General features: G+C 36.2%; 1 protein-coding gene across 1 annotated transcript in view; it reads left to right on the top strand.

The window, feature by feature from the left end:
• Nucleotides 1-26,938, top strand: part of OSBPL11 (oxysterol binding protein like 11) — an 85,290-nt gene that overhangs the window by 20,640 nt on the left and 37,712 nt on the right. The window contains exons 2-7 of the mRNA XM_060639707.3: nucleotides 544-612; nucleotides 10,887-11,062; nucleotides 12,268-12,347; nucleotides 14,683-14,859; nucleotides 17,967-18,168; nucleotides 22,824-22,969. Of these exons, the coding sequence (XP_060495690.1) occupies nucleotides 544-612; nucleotides 10,887-11,062; nucleotides 12,268-12,347; nucleotides 14,683-14,859; nucleotides 17,967-18,168; nucleotides 22,824-22,969 (850 nt within the window). The remainder of the gene's footprint in view (nucleotides 1-543; nucleotides 613-10,886; nucleotides 11,063-12,267; nucleotides 12,348-14,682; nucleotides 14,860-17,966; nucleotides 18,169-22,823; nucleotides 22,970-26,938) is intronic.

Here is a 26,938-nt window from a genome sequence, read left to right as displayed (position 1 = left end):
CACCAGAGTGAAGAGGCATTGTTTAATTTAGAGACCCTTTTTGGTTTATTCTAGAATCATAAAACTATTTTATTTCTTTAGTATTTAATTGTTATATATAAAATATTTATATTTATGGTATATTTGTTTTATATTTATATAATTTTATATTTATATAATGATTTTATATTTGAAATATTATCTATAATAACTTATGGGGGATTATACTTGTTCTGAAGAAATCTGGTAAAATAAAGGCCTATGGATATCAAATTTGGGAGATTAAATACCTCTATTTGTTAACCTATAAATTTTACTTCTTATTTTTTTTAAGTAGACTCCATGCCCAGTGTGAGGCTTGAACTCACAACCCTGTGATCAATAGTTGCATGCTGTACTGACTGAGCCAACCAGGCAGCCCTATAAATTTGACTTCTGAAGAAAGTTTGAAGCATTTGTAGAACACATATGTGTCTACATCTATTTTTTAAATTGTTCAGTTAACTTCCTGATATTTCTTCTAATTTTCACTGACTCTGGTCCATTCTGATTTTTTTGCAACAGTGATCACATGGAAAATGTATATGGCTACTTAATGAAGTACACCAACCTTGTCACTGGGTGGCAGTACAGGTAAGTGATTTTTCTGTGTTATATCCCTCTCCCAAGAGACCAGAGGTGGGGCTCATAATTTTATTTTCTGAAATTACTTCAGTACAAACATGGATGGGAAACCTTCTAGAGAAGGATTTATAGTTATGTAAAAGTCCAATGAATTCTGCTTTTTAGAGGGTGAGAGGAATTGACATCTGTCCAGATGGCAGGCTCCAAATATCTCAAAAGTTAATATTTTTTTTATTGAAGAATTATAGACATAGAAATACAATATAGGGTATTTTATTAGTTTCAGGTGTACTAAAACATAGTGAGTTGATATTTATATGTATTACAAAATGGTCACATTAGTAAGCCTGGTTGCCATCTGTCACCATACCAAGTTGTTAAAGTATTAGACTGCATTTCTTATGATGTACATTACATCCTTTTGTCTTACTTTATAACTGGAAGATTGTACCTCTTAATCCTGTTTACCTATATTATTTACCCCACCTCATCTAACAACCATCAGTTCGTTTCTATATCAGTGAATCTGTTTCTGTTTTGTGTGTTGGTTTTGTTTTTTAGATTCCAGATATAAGTGAAATCATACGGTATTTTTGTCTTTCTGTCTGACTTATATCACTTAGTGTAATGTCCTCTAAGCTCATCCATGTTGTCAACAGTGGCAACGTTTCATTCTTTTTTATGGCTGAGTAATATATCATTGTGTATGTGTGTTTGTGTGTATCTATACCTGTACCATATTTTTTTCACCCATTCATCTTATCAATACACATTTAGGTTCCTTCCATATCTTGGCTATTGTAAATAACGCTGTAATGCACATAGGGTACATGTGTTTTTTCAAATTAGTGTTTTCATTTTTTTCAGATAAATTCCTAGAAGTGGAATTGTTGTATCATATGGTAGTTCTGTTTTTATTTTTATTTATTTTTATTTTTTTCCTATTTTACCCATCCCTCCACCCATGCCCTCCCCCCCCCCCACTCCCCACTAATCATTAGTTTGTTCTCTATAGTTAAGAGTCTTTTTCTTGGTTTGTCTCTTTTTTCCTCTTTGTTCCTTTGTTTTGTTTCTTAAATTCCACATGAGTGAAATCATAATATGGTATTTGTCCTTATCTGACTCACTTTTTTCACTTACCATAATACTCTCTAGCTTCACCCATATTGTTGCTAATGGAAAGATTTCATTCTTTTTGTATGGCCAAATAATACACAGATAGTACACACACACACACACACACACACACACACACACACACGTATGTATGTATGTATGTATGTATATTGCATCTTCTTTATCCATTCATTAGTCGATGGATACTTGGGCTGCTTCTATATCTTGGCTACAGTAAATAATGCTGCTATAAACATAGTGGGGCATGTATCCCTTGGAATTAGTGTTTTTTTATTCTTTGGGTAAATACCCAGTAGTGCAGTTGCTGGATCATAGGGCAGTTCTATTTTTAATTTTTTGAGGAACCTCCATACTATTTTCCACAGTGGTTGCACCAGTTTGCATTCCCACCAACAGTGCATGAGTGAGGGTTCCTTTTTCTCCGTATATTTGCCAGCACTTGTTATTTCTTGTGTTTTTGATTGTAGGCATTCTAACAGGTAGAGATGATATCTCATTGTAGTTTTTTTTTTTTTTTTAATTTTTTTTTCAACCTTTTTTATTTATTTTTGGGACAGAGAGAGACAGAGCATGAACGGGGGAGGGGCAGAGAGAGAGGGAGACACAGAATCGGAAACAGGCTCCAGGCTCCGAGCCATCAGCCCAGAGCCTGACGCGGGGCTCGAACTCACGGACCGCGAGATCGTGACCTGGCTGAAGTCGGACGCTTAACCGACTGCGCCACCCAGGCGCCCCTCTCATTGTAGTTTTGATTTGCATTTCCCTGAGTGATATTGAGCATCTTTTCATATGCCTGTTGACCATCTGTATGTCTTTTTTGGAGAAATTTCTATTCAAGTCCTCTGCCCATATTTTAACTGGATTGTTTGTTTTTTTGATATTGAATTTTATGAGTTCTTTATATATTTGGATGTTACCCTTATTGGATATATCATTTGCAAATATCTTCTCCCATTCAGTAGGTTGCCTTTTCACTTTGTTGATGGGTTTCTTCACTATGCAAAAGATTTTAGTTTAGGGGTGCCTGGGTGGCTCAGTTGGTTGGGTGTCCAACTTTGGCTCGGTCGTGATCTCACTGCTTGTGAGTTCGAGCCCCACGTCAGGCTCTGTGCTAACAGCTCAGAGCCTGGAGCCTGCCTTAGATCTGTCTCCACCTCTCTGTGCCCCTCTCCCAGTTGCATTCTGTCTCTCTTTCTATCTCTCTCTCAAAAATAAATAAATGTTAAAAATTAAAAAAAAAAAAAATGGGAATGCAAGCTGGTGCAGCCACTCTGGAAAACAGTATGGAGGTTCCTCAAAAAACTAAAAATAGAACTACCCTATGACCCAGCAATTGCACTACTAGGTATTTATCCAAGGGATATAGGCATGCTGTTTTGAAGGGACACATGCACCCCAATGTTTATAGCAGCATTATCAACAATAGCCAAAGTATGGAAAGAGCCCAAATGTTCATCGATGGATGAATGGATAAAGAAGATGTGGTATGTATATACAATGGAGTATTACTTGGCAATGAAAAAGAATGAAATCTTGCCATTTGCAACGACGTGGATGGAACTGGAAGGTATTATGCTAAGTGAAATCAGTCAGTCAGAGAAAGACAAATATCATATGACTTCACTCATATGAGGACTTTAAGAGACAAAACAGGGGCGCCTGGGTGGCTTGGTCGGTTAAGCGTCCGACTTCGGCTCAGGTCATGATCTTGCGGTCCGTGGGTTCGAGCCCCGTGTCGGGCTCTGTGCTGACAGCTCAGAGCCTGGAGCCTGTTTCGGATTCTGTGTCTCCCTCTCTCTCTGCCCCTCCCCTGTTCATGCTCTGTCTCTTTCTGTCTCAAAAATAAATAAACGTTAAAAAAAAAAATTTAAGGGGCGCCTGGGTGGCTCAGTCGGTTGAGCGACCGACTTTGGCTCAGGTCATGATCTCACAGTTTGTGAGTTCGAGCCCCATATTGGGCTATGTGCTGGCAGCTCGGAGCCTGGAGCCCACTTGGGATTCTGTGTCTCCCTCTCTCTCTGCCCCTCCCCCACCCATGCTCTGTCTCTCTCTGTCTCAGAAATAAATAAACATTAAAAAAAAATCTTTAAAAAAAAAAATTAAAAATTAAAAATTAAAAAAAAATTTAGAAAAAAAAAAAGAAGAAGAAGAGACAAAACAGATGAACATAAGGGAAGGGAAACAAAAATAATATAAAAACAACGAAGGGGACAAAGCATAAGAGACTCATAAATATGGAGAACAAACAGAGGATTACTGGAGGGGGTGTGGGAGGAGGGATGGGCTAAATGGGTAAGGGGCATTAAGGAATCTACTTCTGAAATCATTGTTGTACTATATGCTAACTAATTTGGATGTACATTTAAAAAACTTAACAAGTAAATAAAAATAAAAGATTTTTAGTTTGATGTAGTCCCAGTTGTTTATTTTTGCTTTTGTTGTCCTTGTCTGAAGAGACAGATCCAAAATAATATTGCTAAGACCAGTGTCAAAGAGCCTACTGCCTGTTTTTTTCTGGAAGTGTTATGGTTGCAGTTCTTATAGTTAAGTCTTTAATCCATTTTGAGTTGTTTTTTTTTTTTTAAGTTTATTTATTTATTTTGTGAGAGAGAGAGGGAGAGAGAGAAACCCAAGCAGGCTTCGTGCTGTCAGCAGGAGCCTGATGTGGGGCTTGAACCCACAAACAGTGAGATCACGACCTGAGCTGAAATCAAGAGTGAGCGGCTCAACCAACTGAGTCACCCAGGTGCCCTGAATTTATATTTTATATGGTGTAAGAAAGTGGTCTAGTTTCATTCGTTTGCGTGTAGTTGTCCAGTTTCGCCAACACCTCATTGAAGAGACAAAAGTTACTATTATATTAGGGTTATAATTACTTGTTCCCCTGCCTTGGGCTTTTTAAAATACCTGTGGTGATTAGGCTTTTAGGATGGTTTGGAGGCAGCAAACAAATTTGTGTTTAGTTGTCTGTTTTGTGCAGGATCCTCAAACTTCTCTGGGACCTTGGAGAGTTTAAATAGCCAGCCCAAGGTCATACAGGTAGTCTGTGAGAAGGAAAACCAGCTATCTTACATACTTTGTAGAATTGGTAGTTGCGAAGCAGGGCATTAAACTTTTATTATTATTTTTTTTATTGTGGGAAAATATACACAAAATAAAATTTATCATTTTAACCTTGTATAAATGTTCAGTTCAGTGGCACTAAATGCATTCATTGTTGTGCATTCATAACCATTATCTATCTGTAGAACTTTTTGCATCTTCTGAAAGTGAAACTGTACCCACTAAACAATAATTCCCCATTTCTCTCTCCCCCAAGCCCTTGGCAACCACCATTCTAATTTCTTTCTCTGTGCTTTGACTACATACCTACCTCATAAAAGTGAAATCATACAGAGGAACAAATATTGTGCCTGGCTTATTTCACTGAGTATAATGTCTTCAAGGTTTATCCATGTTGTAACATGTATTAGAATTTCCTTCCTTTTTAAGGCTGAATAATATTCTACTGAATATATGTACCATACTTTATTTATCTATTCATCTGTCAATGGACATGTGGGTTGCTTGTACCTTTTAGCTATTGTGAGTAATGCTGTTATGAGTATTGCTGTACAAATATTTGTTCAAGTCTCATCTTTCATGTCTATTGTATATATACCCAGAAGTGGAATTACTGGATCATATGGTAATTTTATATTTAAATTTTTGGGGAATTTCCGTGCCATTTTCCATAGCTGCTGCACCGTTTTACATTCCTACTGGTTGTGCACAAATGTTCTCATTTCTCCACATCCTCACCAACACTTGTTATTTTCTTTTTCTTTTTTCTTAGTAATGGCCACCATAATAGGTGTGAAGTGGTATCTCACTGTGGTTTTTAACTTTTTAAAAATTGTAATACTGGAATTTGAACCCAAATACTTCTGACTCCAAAGTCTATGTTTTTACATTATTATCATGTTGCTTCTAATTCACATGTCATTTTGAGGCTTCTACTTTTGGCTATGATAGAATAACAGGACTTGATTTTTTTTTTTTAATTTTTTAATGTTTATTTATTTTTGAGAGAGAGATGGAGCACGAGTGCAAGGGGCAGAGAGAGAGGGAGACACAGACCTGAAACAGGCTCTAGGCTCTGAACCGTCAGCACAGAGCCCAATGTGGGACTTGAACTCACAAACCGCAAGATCATGGCTTGAGTCAAAGTCTGACGCTCAACCAATTGAACCACCCAGGTGCCCCTAACAGGAGCTGAACTTAACTTTCCTATCTTAAACAACTTGAAAATGGTATATAATTTATGAAAGAATGATTTTCAGACATTTTAAAGAATGGAAGCACTGAGTGAAAATGTGATTGTTTAACAGAGATGGCAGTTTGGGCTATGTTTATTTGGAAGTGACATTAGGTAATCCAAATAAGAGTGACATGTAGGAAGTTGGAGATCATAAAACAGGCCAAAGCTGAGTACGAAAACTTAGAAGGGAATCATCCCTACTGAAGTGAGAAGGGCACTTCTCCAAGGTTTCCATCTTTTATTAAGAAAAAAAAGCAAAGTCAAGGTAATTTTTTCATGTTATATTTTTCATTTCAGGTTTTTAAAAATTGTTTGAAGGCTTATACATTCAAACGACATGGATTATTAATTTTTAAAATTGTTATGTGACTTTGCTTTTAGCACTATTCTTTGTTCTCTTTCTTAAAAGCAAGATAGGTTAACTTTCTCCCCAAACATCCAACAACTGTCATTTTTGTTTTTTTATTTTTTTATTTTTTTAAATGTTTATTTATTTTTGAGAGAGAGAAAGAGAGAGAGGGAGACAGCGCAAGCAGGGGCGGGGCAGAGAGAGAGGGAGACATAGAATCTGAAGCAGGCTCCAGGCTCTGAGCTGTTATCTCAGAGCCCGATGTGGGGCTTAAACTCACGGACTGCAGGATCATGACCTGAGCTGAAATTGGACACTTAACTAACTGAGCCACCCATGCACCCCATCAACAACTCATTCTTGTAATATTGAATAATACTGAGAAACTCTCAGAAGTGGAACAGAGTAAGAAAGCTCCAAAACATACACAAATATATCAAAGTTAGTATATTTTCAAGATGGCATTTCAGGTCAGTGGCAACTTGAGACCATGGGAAGAAGTGACAGGTGTTTATCATTGCATAAAGGCCCACCAAAAAGATCCATTGGCCGCTTGTTGCACATGGCTGCCTTTCCTTACAAAAATTTCTCTAAAGTTTATTTTTGTCGTTATAAGATAGACTTCCAAGTCAGAATATTTTTAGATTAAAGTTGTATTTTGATGATACTTCATTTTATGTTGTTGGTTATTTCAAAGATAAGTCATTTCCCCAAATGGACAATTTTTACTGCAAAAAAGTAAACAATTATTTGCCAATTTTAACAGTATTTTCTTTTAACAACTTAGTTGAATTTTTCTGCATGTCAGGGTTCATGCTAAATCTTGTTTCCTTGTTACATTTAATCTTTGTTTCTACATTTTCCTTATTGGTTTAGTTTATTGGTTAGGCCAACTTGCTCAGAATGCCTCCATCAAGAGTCAATTACCTTCTGGGAAATATAGGTTTGTTAAATTTTCTCACTATGTAGATTGCCTCTCTATCTCCAAACTAAACATGTTGTAAAATTTCTCCCCATAGAAGGGATAAAGGAGGAGCATTTAGATTAAACTATGTATGATGAAAGATAGCCCAAATTGCTCTATTATGCCAGTGGGCCAATAGCATCATCTTGGTATGAAAAAGATCAGGGGTAGTGGGTAGGTCAGTCATTTAAGCATCCAACTTTTGATTTTGGCTCAGGTCATGATCTCATGGTTGTGAGATCAAGTCCCTCATTGGGTGTGGAGGCTGCTTAAGATTCTCTTTTTCCCTCTCTCTCTGCCCCTCCCCCACTTACATTTTCTCCCTTAATCTCTCAAAAAAAAAAAAATAAAGTAAAATAAAAAATGGTCAGTTATTGGCTTATTTAACTATCTTTTTTTAAGCTTATTTACTTATTTTGAGAGAGAACAAGCAGGGAAGGGGTAGAGAGAGAAGGAGAGAGAGAATCCCAAGTAGGCTCCATGCTGTCAGTGTAGAGTCTGATGTGGGGCTTGATTTCATGAACCGTGACATTGTGACCTCAAAGTCAAGAGTTGTGCATTTAACCGACTGAGCCACCCAGGTGTCCCTCATTTTTTTTATTGAGTTATAATTGACATGTAACATTATATTAGTTTCAGGTGTACAACAATGATTTGATATATCTGTATATATTGTGAAATGATCACCACAATAAGTCTAGCTAACCTCGTCACCATGCATTGTTACAAAACTTTTTTGTGTGTGATGAGAACTTTTAAGATCTACTCTCAGCAACTTTCAAGTATGCAATATAGTATTATTGACTATAATCACCATGCTGTTCAGTTATTGGCTATTTCTATCATTTCACCAGTCCCTCCTCACCATTATTTTCTGTGTATCTAGGTGGGTGCCTCCCATATTGTAAATTTGTGGTAGTGCTTTTGAGATAAATTGTTCACAGCAAACTTGAGATTTCCAAACATTCTACTCTGAATTTGCTTTGACTGCTTTTGAGAGAAGAGACCAGTATTTTCCTTGGTTATTTGAAATGAATTGTACTTAACTGTTTAGAACAGTGAAAAGAGATTTCTTTTTCCTTCCTTCCTTCCTTTCATTTTTGTTTGTTCTTTTTAACAGCTTTATTGAAATATAATGCAAATTCCATACAATTTGAAGAGATTGCTTACATACTACCCCACTCCTGTTTATTTGATGAAATTTTTTGAGGTAGATTCATTTCTTAGTGCATTAGTGTTGCTATAACAAAATACTACAGAATGACTTATATACAGGGTGAGTTATAAACATTTCTCATAGTTCTGGAGGTTGGAAGTTCAAGATCAGAGTGCCAGCATTGTTGGGTGAGGACCCTTTTCCTATCATAGACTTCCTGTATTCTCAGATGGCTGAAAAAGAGTCAAGGAAGAGCTCTTGGGTCTCTTATAAGGGCACTAATCTCATTCATGAGGCTTCTTAAGGCTCTGTTTCTTAATACTGTTACCTTAGGGGTTAAGATTTCAACATAGAAGTTTGAGGGGACACATTCAGAAAATAGCAGATTCATATGTGCATTTTATGTTTTATGCTTATGTTTTAGAAATTGAAGATAATGTCAGTGACTATCTTGTGTTAATTCAAATAACTTCTTCAAATATTTTGGAAAATAAAGATAACCCTATTAAAAATGGGCAAAGTGTGATGAGCAGTTCACTAAATAGAACTGGATGGTCCATAAACACATGAAAAAGTGTTTAATTCTTCTAGTAATTAAAGAAATGGAAACGTAAAAGCTCTCAAAAAAACTAATTTTTAAAATCAAAATACGTGAACATTATTTTAGTTTAGTTTTTAGGTTTGTTTATTTTAGAGAGAGAGAGAGTGCGAGTGAGCGAGCACACAGGCAGGGGAGGGGCAGAGAAAGAGAGGGAGACACAGAATCTGAAGCAGGCTTCAGGCTCTAAACTGTCAGTGCAGAGCCCAACGCAGGGTTCAAACTCACTAACCATGAGATCGTGACCTGAACCGAAGTCGGACACTTAACCAACTGAGTCACCCAGGTGCCCCATGAACATAATTTTAAAAATTAGAAGCATGCTAAAAGATGAACAAGAGAAACAATAGCTCTTTGCTTTTCCATCTCCCATCTCAGGCAACCACTTTCAACTTTTGCTTGCTTCTGAGCAGTTTTTCTTTCCTTGAATAGAAGGCTGATTCATTTTCTCCCAGTTTGATATGGTTGATATGGTTGCCTGTTGCTTAAGACAGTATCTTCTAGGACCTTGAACTGGATCAAATTGTCTAGTGTTAATGGAATACAGTAACCGGTAGAATGTCAAACTGCTCTGAACACAAACATTAATTTTTTTAATTAAAACTTTTTAGATTAAAAAAAAAAAGAACTATTGTATTACTTAAATTGGAATCTGAATTAATATATTTCCTAAAGTAGTTAATCTGGAACCAAATCAGAACATCAAATTCTTTTCCAAAGTGTATCAGTATTTCATCATTTAGTTTCAAGTTCCTTATGCTTCTGCATCTCCAGTTGCAGCTTTTACATTTTTAAACAGGATAAGTAGTCTTAAGTTGTGACCTATTTCATGATACACTCACAAAATCTTTCTACCCTGACATTATTCTCATTGTGTATTTCACTGATTAAATCTTAAATCAGATTCATTTTCTTACCCAGCCTTTAGTTATCCTCAGAGTTCATATTTTGATTTGTTTGCAGTGAATTCTTTTTTTTAAATGTTTCTTTATTTTTGAGAGAAAGAGGCAGAGGGAGAAGGAGACAGAGGATTCGAAGCAGGCTCCGCGTTGACAGCAGAGAGCCGAATTCGGGACTTGAACTCACAAACTGTGAGATCATGATCTGAGCCAAAGTCAGATGCTTAACCAGCTGAGCCACCCAAGTGCCTCTCCAGTGAATTTTAAATAAAACTTCTCACTACCATTTGTCTTTGGGCAGTGTACCTTCCCCATTAATGAATTCTGGAGTGAAATCTTCCTCTGAAAGGGTACTCTATCTTTTGTTTCCTTTTGCATAATCTGGTATGCCTCTTCCCTATTAAATGCCTCTCCCTCCGTTGAAGGTTTTATACCATTCATTCATTCATTCATTCATTCATTTTATTATTAAAATTTTTTTAATGTTTATTTTAGAGAGAGGGAGAGTGCAAGGGGGAGGGCAGAAAGAGAGGGAGACATGGAATCTGAAACAGGCTCCAGGCTCCTAACTGTCAGCACAGAGCCCAATGTGGGGCTTGAACCCATGAATCCTGAGACCATGACCAGAGCCAAAGTCGGATGTTTAACCCTATTGAGCCACCCAGGTGCCCCAATTTTATATCATTTATTAAACTCATTCAATTTTTCAGTAAGCTTATTGCTAGGAAATTCAACCAAGTGCTTCCAAGTGCTTCTTGAACTGCTTTTGAATTTTATTTTTTTAATAGCAAAAACTCCAAAGCGTAGTGATTGAAACTTATTTTGCTTTAGTTTGACAAGGAGAATTTTTAAAAATTATGACTTTTTTTTTTCATTACAGGTTTTTTGTTTTAAACAATGAAGCTGGGTTATTGGAGTACTTTGTGAATGAACAGTCTAGAAATCAAAAACCCAGAGGTACTTTGCAGCTTGCAGGAGCTGTAATATCACCTAGTGATGAGGACTCTCACACTTTCACTGTAAATGCTGCCAGCGGGGAACAGTATAAACTCAGAGGTATGATCGAGATATGAGAGTTAATAGTGTGATTTTCTTCTTCCCTTGAGAAGTTGATGTACTACTTCCCTGCTTTCATTTGGGTTTTGGAAACAGAAACCACTCTCATCAATGATGTAGGTATAATATCCGAAATCTTAGAATTGCTACAAGAATTTGTGAAATCTTTTTTAATAAATAACTTTTTTCTTTTTTTTTCCCCCAATATATGAAATTTATTGTCAAATTGGTTTCCATACAACACCCAGTGCTCATCCCAAAAGGTGTCCTCCTCAATACCCATCCCCCACCCTCCCCTTCCTCAATAAATAACTTTTTTCAAGTGGCACAATGAACAAGTGTGTTTACGATTGGCTCCTGTAAAATATTTGTGTACGTAAAACCCTGATTACTGAAAAATCTAAAAACACAGGCTTCTCTAAATGGTATATTTTTTAAAGTTTATTTATTTATTTTGACAGAGAGAGAGCATGAGCACAACAGGGGCAGAGAGAGAGAGGGAGAGAGAGGATTCCAAACAGGCTCTGCACTGTTACTGCAGAGCCCAATATGGGGCTCGAACTCACTCACAAACCATGAGATCATGACCTGAGCTGAAGTCAGATGCATAACCGACTAAGCCACCCAGGCACCCCTCTAAATGATATTTTTTTATGTCTTCCATGGATTTATATTTAACCCCTTTCTTGATTTAGTTTGCATACCCTCTTTAGGTTTTTAGCAACTAATACACAAAAGTTGGGATTTATTAAAATGTTCATATTTATTTTAAAAATATAACTTTTGTTTAGATAAATTTAATTTGTGTTTTTTATTTAATTAATACACATAAAATACAATGGTAATCCTAACTGAGCATGCTGCAAAAGATACAAAAATATCTAGTACATATCAGATGCTTAATAAAAGTTATTTTTTTTTAAATCAGAGCATATTTTTATGAGAAACTTAAGACATGCCAAATCTTATATCCATGTCTAGTTGCATGTAATTTATTCTCCTTCTGAAATATCCACATCACATCCAGCTACTGTGTTACCTACCAAAGTTGATGCTTGGGCCTTTTTCTTCCCTCACTGCTATGTTTGCTCTAGGGAGAGTAAGACCAATCCCTGATTTTAAATGATCTGCTCTTCATGCTGTAGACAATTAATTATTCCAAAAATAAATACAAAAGTGAATAACTTTTAGTTTCTTTTTATCAGCCACAGATGCTAAAGAGCGACAACATTGGGTTAGCAGACTTCAGATATGTACACAACATCACACTGAAGCTATTGGAAAGGTATGTGGATTTCATATATGATATTAATGCATAAAAATGGGGAAAAGACTATTCTATTGTATTTTTTTATGTCTTTAAATTGTGGGACTATTCACATACCATAAAATTTACCCTTTGAATTTTTTTTAATGTTTATTTATGTTGAGAGAGAGAGACAGCATGCACGTGTGAGTGGGGGAGGAGCGGAGAGAGAAGGAGACACAGAATCTGAGGCAGGCTCTGTGCTGACAGCATAGAGCCCAATGTGGGGCTCGAACTCAGGAACCATGAGATCATGACCTGAGCCAAAGTCAGATGCTTAACTGACTGAGCCACCCAGGCACCCCTACAGTTTGCCCTTTAATGTGTGCAGTTCCATTGGTCTTAATATATTCACAAGATTATACAACCATCGCAACTATCTAGTTCCCATCACCCTCCAAAAACTCATATCCATGAGCAGTCACTCCCTATTCTCCCCTTTCCAAGCCCCTGGCAAACACTATTTTCTGTTTCTATGGATTTGTCCATTCTGGGCCTTTTATACAAACAGAATCATACAATATGTGGTTTTTGTGTCTGGCTTCTTATATTTTGCTTAATTTTTTTTAGAGGTAGAAAGCAAATTTTATTGGGCACTCAGGTGGCTCAGGTGGTTAAGCAGCCACCTCTTGGTTTCAGCTCAGCTCATGATCTCATGGTTCGTGAGTTTGAGTCCCATGTTGAGCTCCAGGCTGACAGTGGGGTGTCTGCTTGGGATTCTCTCTCTCCCTCTGCCCCTCCCCCAATTGCTTTCTCTGTCTCTCAAAAATAAATACATTTTAAAAGTTTTTAAAAATTTTAAAAAAAGAAAGCAAATTTTATTGTATGTTCAGTTTTACTTTTTTTTTTTTTTTAATGTTTATTTACTTAGAAAAAGAGCACAAGTGGGGTAGAGGCAGAAAGAGAGGGAGAGAGACTCCCAAGCAGGCTCCATGCTTAGCACAGAGCTCGATGTGGGGCTTGATCTCTCACAACCATAAGATCATGACCTGAGTCCAAATCAAGAGTTGGATGCTCAACCAACTGAGACACCCAGGCATCCCCAGTTCTATTTGTTCTTTGGTCTTTTATGTACATGTAATGTTTTCAAGGTTCATTCATGTTATTGCGTGTATCATATTTTATTCATTTTTATGGCCAAATAATATTCCATTTATGAATACACCACAGGATGTTTATCCATTCATCAGCTGGTGGGCATTTGGGTTGTTTCCATTTTGTGGTCATTATGAATAACATTTGTGTATAGGTTTTTGTGAGAACTCGTGATTTCAGTGAGATGTATATTTAGCAGTGGAATTACTGGGTCATGTGGTGGTACTCTGTTTAACTTTTTGAGGAGCCACCAAACTTTTTCAGAGTGCCTGAACCATTTCACATTCTCACCAGCAATGTATGAAGGTTTCAGTTTTTCCACATCCTCACCAATACTTGTTATTGCCCCCCCCCCTTCTTTTTTTGATTGTAATAGGCATCTTGGTATATGTGAAGTAGAATCTCACTATGGTTTTGATTTCATTTCCCTAATGACTAGTAATGTTGAACATCTTTCCATGTGTTTATTGATCATTTGTATATCTTCTTTGGAATGTTTTTTATTTTTTAAGATGGACAGGATGGTCTCAGTACTTGAAATCCGAGGTTAGAGATCTCTAAAAAGTAACATCTAGGCAGCATAGTTAAAGGATTCCATACCTGGGTAATAGCTTGACTTAAAAAAGATTTTTTTCCCCAGGTTTTTTTTTTTTCCCATAAACAAATTTTAAAAAGTTGTTTGTGATTTAGGCCTACTGCCCAGTCTTCAGGAAATTCATCACAAGAGCTTTACTCATACTACAAGATTCCAATCATTGGCAGTGATCAGAAAGTACTAGCTTATTCCAAAGACACTTGCATGCTATATTAGAAAATGTATTATATTGAATATTGCTGAGTACATTTTGCTTCAATCAGTGTGTTTACAAATCTGAAATTAGAAGTTTCTTGCTCTATATTTGTAAAATATGAAAAAATATTCTTGACAGTACAAACCTGGAATTAATTTTCTAAGTAAATTATAAGTTTACTTTTGGATGTGTCAGATGTTTAAACTTTGGGTGTCTTAAATTTTATCGTTTTCAGAAATGTTCTTATAGTCAATTCTGGTTAATTTAACTTTTAAAACTATTCATGTGTAAGCCTAAAGTGTATATATAGATATAGATATAGATATAGATATAGATATAGATATAGATATAGATATAGATATAGATATATAATAGGTGAGGGTTAGCCTAAAGTTTTTGAAAATGAATGGTTTTGTTTTGTCTAATAGAATAATCCTCCTCTGAAATCACGGAGCTTCTCACTTGCATCTAGTGGTAATTCTCCTATATCCCAGAGGAGACCAAGTCAAAATGCCATTTCTTTTTTTAATGTTGGACATTCCAAACTACAATCAGTGAACAAAAGAGCTCACTTACCTCCAGACCACCTTGTGGAAGTCAGAGAAGTAAGTATGAATTGAAGTCCAAGTAAAAATGCACAAAATAATCTAATTTGCTTGGTTTTATCACGAAAGAAATTGAATCCTGTTTGTGTTTTCTGGGCCACTCAAATGTTTTCTGTCTACTATGGTGAGACAATTTTTAAGTCATAAAGATTCCCTGGTTATATAGATGATGTCCTGCGTTTCTTTACCATTTCCTGGGTACACTCTTATTTTGCAGTTTATCTTTCATTTCTCAAGTAGAAGTATAGACTCCTTTGATGTAACATGATCAAAATGGTTTTTAAGTCTATTGTGAAGACTATATGGCCAAACAAGTGACTTAAAAAAAAAAAAGATATATGTAGACAATTCCAAACATACACGATAATAGAATAGTTAAATCCTTGATGTTGCCTTGCCTCACTATTTCCCCCTTTCAAATTGAGTACCAAATAATTCTAGTTAGTAAAAGATACAGTTGTTAGGTTCTAAATATTCCTGACTTAAATTTAGTAGAGCTTTTAGATATCTGTGTAGTGAATGGCCTCACACAAGTATGTGATTTGGAAAGTAGAGGAATATTTTAATAGCCTTTTAAGGTAATTATGGCTATTCTTTGGTTCTGCATGAAAACTTGACAGTAGCAGTTCCTTATATGTTCGATGCAGTGTGGAATCAAATATATATCCTTGAACTTTTCATATTCTGTTACATGAAAATCTATCGGATTGTCTTGCACTTTGAATGTATCTTTAATCTCTGTATGATTTTGTACATCATGCATTAGTCATTTGGAAAATACTGTCTTACAGAGTTATGCAGGTCTTGCAAATGTTAATCTGTCTTATCATACAGTATCAAAAATTCCTATTCATTAGCATCCTCACTGATCTCATTAGAAAAGGCTTTCAATATTGGGAAGTTGCCAAGCTTCTGGTAACAGATAAAGGTTTTCCAAAATTCTTTTCATTTTAAATCTCAGATTTTAAAATTGGCAGTAAATACTGTTGGCTTTTCTTGAAGTAACAGGTTTATTTTATTTAATTTTTAGGAAATGTCTACCACATATCTCCACGTGTGAATATCTATAGTTTCTAATAGTCATTCTGTAAAGAAAAAACATTCCCGTGTTTCTCCCATGCTATACAATAACACTCTACACTTACGTACTCTGGTCACCAAATGTATGGAGTTCCCTGCCCCCCACTGCCCCACCAAGCAATTCTCTAATCTTTGTGGACACCAGCTGTGTGTTCTGGAATTTAATTCAATTTCAACACTATAAATAACTCCAGAACAGACAGATATAAGAGATGTGTAGGGCCAGATATGGGGGAAATGGCATGGAAGCTCCACCCTCCTAGTACCTCCAAGTGTTCACCAACCAGAAGCTCTCTGAGCTTCCTCCATTTGGGTTTTTTATGGAGGCTTCATTAGGTAGGCATGATCAACTGAATCATTGGCTGTTGGTGATTAATTCATCCTCCAGCCCCTCCCCTCCCTCAAGGTTGGGTGGTGGGGCTGAACATATATATACATATCTGTATATTGGTTGGTTACATATATGAGTGTAATTGTTCGATCATAAGTTATAATTATTTAACTCTCTATATATTTTTTTAAGTTTATTTATTCTGAGAGAGAGAAGGCAAGAGAGAATCCCAAGCATTCTCCACGCTGTCAGTACAGAGCCCATGTGGGGCTCGATCTCACAAACCATGAGATTATGACCTGAGCCGAAATCAAGAGTCAGACACTTAACCAGCTGAGCCGCCCAGGTACCCCTAACTCTGTATATTTAACTCTTGTAAATATTGCCAAACATTGGCCATAGTGGTTGCACTTATTCATAAGTTTGGATTACTGGAAGTTAGTCCTAAAATTTATATACAAAACATACACAAAGCACACATATATATGCATGTATAAATGTGTACATTTGGATATCTTCATATCCACAGTTTTCACTTAAAACCCTTTTTTTCCGATAAGAATGAATGTTTGAGCCATTACTGTGACATATGTTTTCAGGGGCTATTTCATGTATGGCACACTGGATTTCTTTGGTAGGATATTTGCATCTCTCTTTAACTAGCCCTCTGATGAACTGTATTAAAAGTCATCTGGGGGGCTCTTGGGTGGCTCAGTTGGTTAAGCATCTGACTCTTGATCTCAGCTCAAGTCATGATCTCATGGTTTGTGAGTGCAAGCCCCATATCGGGCTTTACACTGATGTCGCAGAGCTTGCTTGGGATTCTGTCTCTCTTCCTCTCTCTGCCCCTCCCCTACTCATTCCCTCCCTTCCTCTCCCCCCACCCCACCAAAATGAATAAATAAAAAAAAAATCATCTGAAACAGAGCGTCTGAAAGCTGAGTCTCTCCACATTTCAATGTGAATTAAGATAGTGTCCAAAAGATAGGCAATCTGAGAGACTTCTGCTCACAAGTAATTAAGCGTAGTACATTCAATAAAGTAATTAAGCATAATAAATTCAGTTTTCATTTAAAAATATTGGGTTGTTTATCAAGAATTGTTATTCTATTAGGTCTGTTAGGAAAAGTGTACAGAGCTCTTGATCAAAGCAGAGTGTATTAAACTCTTTTAACCTGAAAAGTATATGTATATACAGCACTTGCTCCACAGTCAGGCTAATGGGACCAGAAAGTTAGATTAAGAGAAAAGGAAGCAGGGAAACCATCATGTTTTCAAAGTATGTTCAGATTGAGCCTAACTAGGGGTGCTGAGAAGAAAGAGCTTAAGAGCCCAGACTGGGAACTAATTTTACTTTGTAATGATGTATTTAATGATGCTATTGAAGATGATCCAGAATATTTTTTTGATGGCTTGTACAAATGTATACTGTTAATAAAAGGTTTGTCAAGGCTTTTGAGCTTTGGTGCTTCCAAAGAAAAAGTGTGGCTGCCAAAGGTCCTCATCTTTTGCACAGTTGCACTATTAAGTGCTCACTAATTGAGAATAGCCAAATTTGAAATAGATTTCTAAGCCTAATATATGCCAAAAATGGCTCAGAAACTGAATATGGTAATTAAAATGGAAACTGTATGTATATGTGATACACATATCATGAAATCATGAGTGGGACGCACAGAACTATTGTTTCCCTTAGATGATGTCTCATGCTGAAGGACAACAAAGAGACTTAATTAGGCGAATTGAATGCCTTCCTGCTTCTGGCCATCTTAGTTCCTTGGACCAGGATCTCTTAATGCTCAAAGCTACTTCCATGGCGACTATGAACTGCTTAAACGACTGCTTTCATATTCTGCAGTTACAGCATGCATCACATCAGAAGGGCTCACTGTCTTCAGGTAAGTTGTAGATTAAAAGTAGGGTTTCACATTAAGGACTTACACATGGAAAGATTGCATTTGTTCTAATTCCTAAAAAGTCTTAACTAAAAAAAGAAAGAAAGGAAACCAGGGAGCCTCTTGGTTTTTATTTTTATTTTTATTTATTTATTTTTTTAAGTTTATTTATTTATTTTGAGAGCAAGTGGGGAAGAGCAGCAAGAGAGGGAGAGAGAGAATCCCAAGCAGGCTCCGCGCTGTGACCTCATGAAATGTGAGATCATGACCTGAGCTGAGACTGAGTCAGACGTGTAACCAGGCGTGTAACTGAGCCACCCAGGTGCCCAACGAGGCTCTTGGTTTTTACTTATCACCTTAATGTTAAAGAAAGTCTTCTTACTTTATCCTTTTTCATATCTAAATTGAATATAGGCCTAATGATTAGTATAGTTGAATATCCCTTTGGAGACCTCAACTCCACATGTTGAAAATTGAACTCAAAACCCACATCTCCTATATTTCTGTTAATATTGGTGGCATCATTATTCATCCAGTTGACCTTAGTAGAAATATTGGGACCATTTCTTAACTTTTTGTTTAGTCCACAGTTCATTATATCCATATTGAGATGTAGATCTTAAAGTCTATCAGTTACTTTTTAGTTTGAAAAGAAGGTGTACATCTAGCATTTGAGAGCACTTATTTGTTGAAATTAATCTACTGGGGAAAATAATGTTACTGTGTGGGAGGACAAAAAATGAGGTTTTCTATTAAATGAGATGAATAAAATCACATTTTTCTTTATTGAGATATAATTGGCATATAACATTGTGTAGGTTTAAAGTACACAGCATGTTGATTTTATACATATACATATTGCAGCATGATTACCACTGAAGCCTACACCTCAATCATATCACATAATTAATACTTTTTTGTGGTGAGAACATTTAGAATCTTGTCACTTAGCAACTTTGAAGTATGTAATACTGTATTTTGACTATAATCACTATGGTGTGTATTATATCTCCAGAATTTATTCATCTTCTAGTTGCAAGTTTGTACCCTTTTAACAACATCTCCCCAACTCCTCCATCTGCATCACACTGTTTTAATAAATAGTAGTAACTTAGTGGTTCACAATTTATTGTTCTCTTACCCCAATTAACCCCTTTGTGAAAGAAAGATATTTTAGAAAGATAATGAGTCTCTGCCCAGGAAAAAGTTTACCATAGTCAGATCTTGATGTGGGTATAATACAGCTTCCGTTCTCAAATGTATGCCCACCTAAATCAATATTTCAAGCTAACAAACTATGTTTAATGTCAATTGTAGGTATAGGTCAGGGCAGTATCATATAGGCCAGTAAGCTATGTTTGTTTCCCTTAAGGAACTCATAGTTCACTTGGGGATGAACATGTAAATACTTAACTGTAATATGGAAAGTGTTGCTTATAATAGAAACAAGATGCTTGGGGAGAATATATAAATGGACCAATACTTCTGACAGAAAAAGGTCTGGGAAATGCCTAGAAAAGCTAAAAAAACAATTAGCTTAGGGGAGGTGGGGAGAGACTGGAGGGTGTTCCAAAGAGATAAGATACCTAAGTTGTGAGTTGTGAACATGCACTGGGGCCTTGGAAGAATTGTAAGAAGTCCAATGAAAATTTTCTCCTATAGTAGAGCAACACACACTCATTGTAAACAATTTTAGGAACTATTATACAATTGAAAAAAGAAACAAATCCTGCATTATCCCACCAACCAGAAACTGCCACTGTTAATATTAGTGCATACCCCACCAAGTTTTCTTTCCTTCTTAGTTTTTGTTTTACCCCATTTTTATTAGAAAAAATATAATTTTATCTTATACTTTTCACTTAATATCAAGTATATTTTCCAATTTATGTTATGCTTTTGGTAAGTATAATTTTTATTGGCTGCATTATGTTCTTTTGAAGGGATAGATCTTTGGTTTACTTAACTGTTCTGTGTTGAACATGGGATGAATTACCTTGAGCTATGAAATTTGGTTTAATTCTAGTGTTGGTAATAATAATTTGTTAGGGAAATGAAAGTTTATTTCCAATTGATGGTATGTAATTTTTGCAAAGCACATCAAGTAGCACACTGCTAGATACTAGATGCTTAATCCTTGATTAATTAAGTACTATATAATTTTTTTAATTCTTAGAAATTTCATTTGTGTAGTTTAATACATAATTATATTTTTAAATGATTGCTTCATGATTAGTGAAACATGTACAATATAAATTTGCATTTTTTTTAAGTTTATTTATTTTGAGAGACAGAGAGAGTGAGTGGGGAACGGGCAGAGAGAGAGGGTGAGAGAATTCCAAGCAGGCTGTATGCTGATACAGCACAGAGCCAGCTGCAGGGCTTGAACCCATGAACCGTAAGAACATGACCTGAGCTGAAATCGAGAGTTGGGATGCTCAACTGACTGAGCCTCCCAGGCGCCCCTAAATTTGCATTTTTAATTAACAAATGAAACAGACTAAACTTTACAGAAATATTTAAAAGTTGTTCTCATTACTATGTTTTGGAGCATGGATTTGTGGATATGTGGTGGAATTGATTAACGAGTATTGGTATTTCTTACCGTAAATGGTCATGTTTTTCAAATTAGGTCTGTAGAAATTTATTCTTTAGTCACTTGAGAATAAAAATATAACCGTGGAAAGAAAAACTGAGTTACCTTTTTACTCAAATTTTGAGATAACACAAGAAATCAAATCTAAGTTTAAATTAGTGTTTAGTCCCATAAGGATCATTGATTTAGGGGGGGGTCCTGAGACCGGATGATTGGTTTGGTAAAGAGTATTGTGGTTTCCAATCAGTTGAGCAATCTGTTATTTTTTTTTAATCTTTAATATATATATTTTTTATTAAAAAAATTTTTTTATGTTTATTTGTTTTTGAGGCAGAGACAGAGCATGAGTGGGGTAGGGGAAGAGAGAGAGGGAGACACAGAATCTTTAGCAGGCTTCAGGCTCTAAGCTCAGCACAGATCCTGATGCCGGGCTCAAACCCATGAACCATGAGATCATGACCTGAGCTGAAGTCAGACACTTAACTGACTCAGCCACCCAGGCACCCCTTTAATATATATTGTTTTAAATTTTTTTTATTTTGAGAGAGAGGGACAGAGAGAGAGAGAGCATGGGGGAGGGGCAGAGAGAGGGGGAAACAGAGAATCCCAAGCAGGCTGTGCACTCTCAGCACGGAGCCCAATGTATCAGGGCTCAAACTCATGAACCATGGGATCATGACCTGAGCCAATGTCAGACACTTAACCGACTCAGCCACCCAGGCACCTCTGGTTGAGCAGTCTCTTAAAACAGATCTCTTATATTTAGTGTTTGTGTGCATTTTATCTTTATAAGTAATGACATCTAGATATTGATATTTAGAATAAACATTTCAGGGGTGCCTGGGTGGCTCAGTCAGTTAAGTGTCAAACTCTTGATTTCAGCTCAGGTCATGATCTCTCGGTTCGTGGGTTCAAGCCCCGCATCAGGCTCTGCACTGAGTGGAGCCTGCTTAGGATTCTCTCCCTCTCTCTGCTCCTCCCCTGCTCACACTCCCTCTCTGTCTGTCTCTCTCTCTTAAAATAAATAAATAAACATTTTTTAAAAAGAATAAACATTTTAACATAGGGGCAAAACGTTTTCATTTCTTTGGGATTTTTAAACTGGCCCCTTGAACTTACCCAGGGCATTCCCCCAATCATGAATACCCACCCCCAGTGCCAAATGAGACAACTGAGTGGCAAGGCAGGATGCTCTAGTAGCCTAGTGGGTACTTCATAATTTATCCCTGTACTGAAGTCTGGCATTTCAAGTAAATTCCCTCACATTTGTAATTTCTGCTGTGGTAGTCTGAACATCCCTTACCGTAGGACTCTAATAATCAAGCTTCTGTGAAACCTAGATCAGCCTCTGAAATCAAATGGAACATTTTCCATTATTGATTAGGCATAGAATCCACTTTGTTATACTAGTTGAGGGTAATAAGAGACATTTGAGTCATTAATTGAGAAGATGACAGGTCTCTAAATGTGACCACTGTCTTTCACTAGGTCACCTATTATTTATTCAGTAGAAGAGCCTTTCAGTTTAAAAGTATATGGACCTTTTTTATTATGATTGAAAAAAAGAGGAATGGACATATATTTGCAGTTATATTAGCTCAAGGTGGTTATCTTGAATGGTTAGAAAATTGCTACTGAGAATAAGATTCAGTCCCAAAATGAAGAAAATTTTACTGTTGCATGCTTCCAGGCTCCTCCTGTAATTGTGACTCCTTAAATCCTAATGCAGTTACGTATTTTTACAGAAAGGGTAACAAATCAACTATGAAAGGTGGGAATACATTATGGTTTCCGGATTTGCCCAAGAAGTTGTTCAGTCCTATTCAGGGTTGATTCTTTTAAAAGGTATCTGATTTCAAGTTGCAAGCTGCTCTGTGGTAAAATACCCAATCATGGTGCTCATGCTAATGAGATACAAGTGGCCGTTTTGCAGAGTGTCTTAACAGCTTGAATTGCTTTTAGTCTTGTGGGCTCAAAACAAAATCATTTAATAAAATCCACATCTGCTGAACTTTCCAGATTATGAGCAAGTTTCAGCGAAAGTTTTCTCTTACTTCATCAGGAACGACAATCGAGTGGTTAGAACCAAAGATACCTTTATCAAACCACTATAAAAATGGAGCTGACCAGCCTTTTGCAACTGAGCAAAGTAAACCAGTGGCAGTCCCAGAAGAACAGTGTGTTGAAGAATCTGGACCATTAGCAAGGGTAAGGTAATGTGAAAATACGGTTTTGATGTAAAAACTAGGAATCACTGAAAAGGTTTAGGTCTCTTTTCTTTGTCAGGGCGTACAAGTCACCCTAACACCAGAGCAGCATTCTTGCAGACTCTAGATATTGTTCTTCTACTGTAAACTGCATTGGCTTTAAAGAGGTCTGTTGTATAATACTTGTACATGTTGTGTTTTGCAGGTTAAATTATGTGCTTTTTTTAGTTGGGGCTCACTTGCTTGATAAAAATGTATTTTAAAATTGCGATTTGCATGTTTTTATTTTTCTAGGTAATAGCTTTTATTATTTGTACAATATTTCTGTTACATTTCTTACCTCGTTATCTTAATTTAACATTATTTACTGGATGCTTACTATTAAGTTTACAAGTATAAAAGTTTACTATTAAGTCTTTTTGTTGTAAGCACGTTGCCAGACCAGTTTTTTTCAAGTGTTACTCAAAATAGCACAGTCCCAGGGTTTTATAATATTTTTATAAAGTATTTCTCATTCCACATTTCTCAGAAGCTAAAGAATATCTTATTCTAGTCATAATTCCACCACTGTAACAAATCATATTGGTCTTTTTGCCTTTTGTGTTCACATCTGGTATTTTTATGGTCATGATAATTACATAGATAGTTTTATTTTAAGCTCTTTTTACTTGATACTTCCCATAAGTGTTTTTTTCTGGCCTATATAATTAAATTTTTAAAGGTTGAAGTAGGCTATTAAATATCTAGTCTCTGTTATTTTTTGTTACTGTAAATAGCACTAAATCATCTTGTCTACTTTTTTTTCCCTCTTTATTTAGGTTATTTCTTTAGGTTATATTCCCAAGTAGAATTACTGAGTTAAGAGTAATGCACAGCTTTTGGTTATTTATATACAAGCAAATTCTTCTTAAAAGAAGAACATGACACAGAAACTTCCAAAACTGGCCACAGCCTTGGCTTAACGAAGTGGGCAATGGCAACAGTGTGGGCAAGAGAGAAGAAAAAAAGTATGGAGTGCTTTTTGACCATTTCTAGAGTCAAAGCAGTTTTAGTCTTTATTAAGCTATCTAGTGTATGACAAGTCTAGTTAGGAATTAAGAGGAGACACAAAAAATTGAAAACATAGTTCTTTCACTGAAGAGATTTATAATCTACTTGGAGTCACAATAACGTATAGACATGAAACAAGGAGAGGAGAACGTGAAGCAGCATTTTTTTCCCTATCTTACTTGATATGGTTTAAGCTGTTGGGATGTGGGCATTCAGAGAAAGAAGAGAAGTATATTGAATAGAGTGGAGGGGAATGCTTTGGAGAGAAAGTAGAATTGGAATCAGGCTTTCAAAGAAGAAAGGATTTGAAGAGAAGAGGAGTAGTAGGGGATCTTGAGATGGAGGAATAACAGGAGCAGGGATACTAAAGCATATATGCTTATTGTGGTAAAAACTTGCCTGATGGTTTTAAAATCACGTCTTATCGTTGACACGTGGGCTAATAATTAACCACTTAGCTTCAATTTTCCCATCTGTAAGTCAGGAATGTTAATATAAGATTGTTATGAACATAAAATGAATTTAGCAGAGCACCTGGTTTATGGAAAATGATCACAGGGTGGTTGGATTTTACAAATCCAGGTGGCCATTCATGTTGCATTCTCTGGGGAGTGATAATCCCTAGAGCCACTATTCCATAGAATACAGTGTAAACTGTACCTCCAAGGAACATAAAAATCATGCAGGAGAATCTAGTCTTAATGTAATAGATGATAAAAATCATGAGCATGGGATATGTTTAAGAAGATTGGTATATGGTAATGATCTAGAATTGAAGTGTGGATAGAAGGCTATGGAAGTAGAAATGAAGACAAATGAATAGGTAATGTGCATTTCAAACGAAAATCAGCTGGAGTTGGGATTGACTGGATGTAGGGTTGGATGAAGAATGACTCCCAAGTTTGTGAGCCTATATGACTAGATAGAATTGTGGTGCCATTCACAAAGTTAGGAAAACTAGGAAGAGTCTTTTGAGAGAAAAGTTTTGGTATGGTTTATGAACATGTTGAATTTGTAAAGATGTTATTTTTAAGTAATCCCTATGCCCCTCAGTGTGGGGCATGAACTCAAAACCCCAAGATCAAGAGTTGCAGGCTCTATTGACTGAGTGAGCCAGGTGCCCCTGACATGTTGAATTTTATGTAAGAGAAGGATATATGATTTAAACATATATAAAAAGCAGTTAAAAATAATGAAACCAAAGCTTTGGAGAGAAATCAGGACTAGAGATATAATTTGTAAGTGAAAATTAGAAACTATAAGTCCTTTAGTCCAACATATTCATTCTTCTCAATGAGAATACAAAGCATGTTGGGGATCAGGATAGAGGCATAAGTTAAAGATGGGACTCAAAGGTGGGCAGGAGAGCATTGCTATATTTCCAAATCTTTTGAAATAGTGAGTAGACCAGATATATCACCTAGTGTAAGTAGAAAAAAAAATAAGTGCATAGATATTATTTTTAATTACACAAGACACTAGACTCAAGCATACCAGAATAGACCTGCATTTTCATATAGCATTACCTGCATTGCTATATTTCCAAATCTTTTGAAATAGTGAGTAGACCAGATATATCACCTAGTGTAAGTAGAAAAAAAAATAAGTGCATAGATATTATTTTTAATTACACAAGACACTAGACTCAAGCATACCAGAATAGACCTGCATTTTCTAAAAATTTCATACATGCCTTCTTTGAAATATGAGTGTTAATGCAAGCTGGAGGCAGACATATGGTAGTGGAAATTTTGCTGTCGTGTGATGGAAGAAATAAACCCTGGTGAGGCCAGAATGAAGCCCACAATTCCTTTGTGCCCAAGTCAGAAATCAGAAGGACAAAGATGGGGTTAATATGACTTTTGTGGAATATTGGGGTTTCCCTTTGCTATGCAGTCTCCAAATATTATGAATTCCTAGAAACTTAGTAGCTCTTGCCACTGTCTGCAAACCGTTCTGCGTTTGTAGGGATTTTACACATTTGAGCACATTCATTTGAATTTGGTAAAGCTTTTCTCTTAAGCGTTTCTTTTCTTTTTTTATGTTTATTTATTTATTTTGAGAGAAAGGGGGGAGAGAGAGAAAGGGAGAGAGAGAATGGGGGAGGGGCAGAGAGGGAGGGAGAGAGAGAATCTTAAGCAGACTCTGCACTGTCAGCAGAGCCCAGCATGGGGTTCCATCTCATGAACTGTGAGATATGACCTGAGCGGAAATCAAGAGTCAGGCACTCAACTGACTGAGCCACCCAGGTGCCCCTAAGCTTTTCTTTAAGAAAGGCATGATGATCTCTAAGAAGAGACATTTCAAGAAGAAAGGAGAGCTTCCAAATTCTGCCATTCACACCAAGATTTAGAATCAACAATTAATTAATAGAATTCCTCTTTTTTTCTATTCCAATGAATATGACTATTTTTATAAAAACAATAAAAACTGTACTATTTTAAATAGATTTTCTACCAGATTATGTTTTATTTCTTTAATATTATTTTCACTGGAGGAGGTTCCAAAACACAATGTCAACTTTGTAATATATAGTAATGTTAAGATTATGTTTGCATTATTATTCTGTGTCCTAGGTTCTGACCCTAAACATAATGGTACCTCTTCAGAGGGTTGGAGAACATTATTTAATCAAGACCTAATAGAGTTTTTCTCAACATTTCTCAAATTAGTAATTATATTTGGTGTCCATATGTAGAGACGTGGATGATCAACTTTTCCCCGTTGTATACTGAATAAACTTTCCTAAGTGTACTTAAACTTCATTAGACTATATTTTGCAACTGATTTTAGGATAGACAATAGGAAGTACTTCCTGACAGACTTGCCATTGTAAAGGGGAATTTAGAAAGCCTTTGGGATCTCTCCTTAAGGTTGTAAAAGTAGAAGTAATTCTGAAATATACAAACAGTAGTTGTCT

Source organism: Panthera onca, chromosome C2, assembly GCF_046562875.1.
Source record: "Panthera onca isolate mPanOnc1 chromosome C2, mPanOnc1 haplotype 2, whole genome shotgun sequence".
Lineage (NCBI taxonomy): Eukaryota > Metazoa > Chordata > Mammalia > Carnivora > Felidae > Panthera > Panthera onca.
The sequence above is the reverse complement of the archived record's forward strand: the minus strand, read 5'-3'. Positions and strand labels throughout refer to the sequence as shown.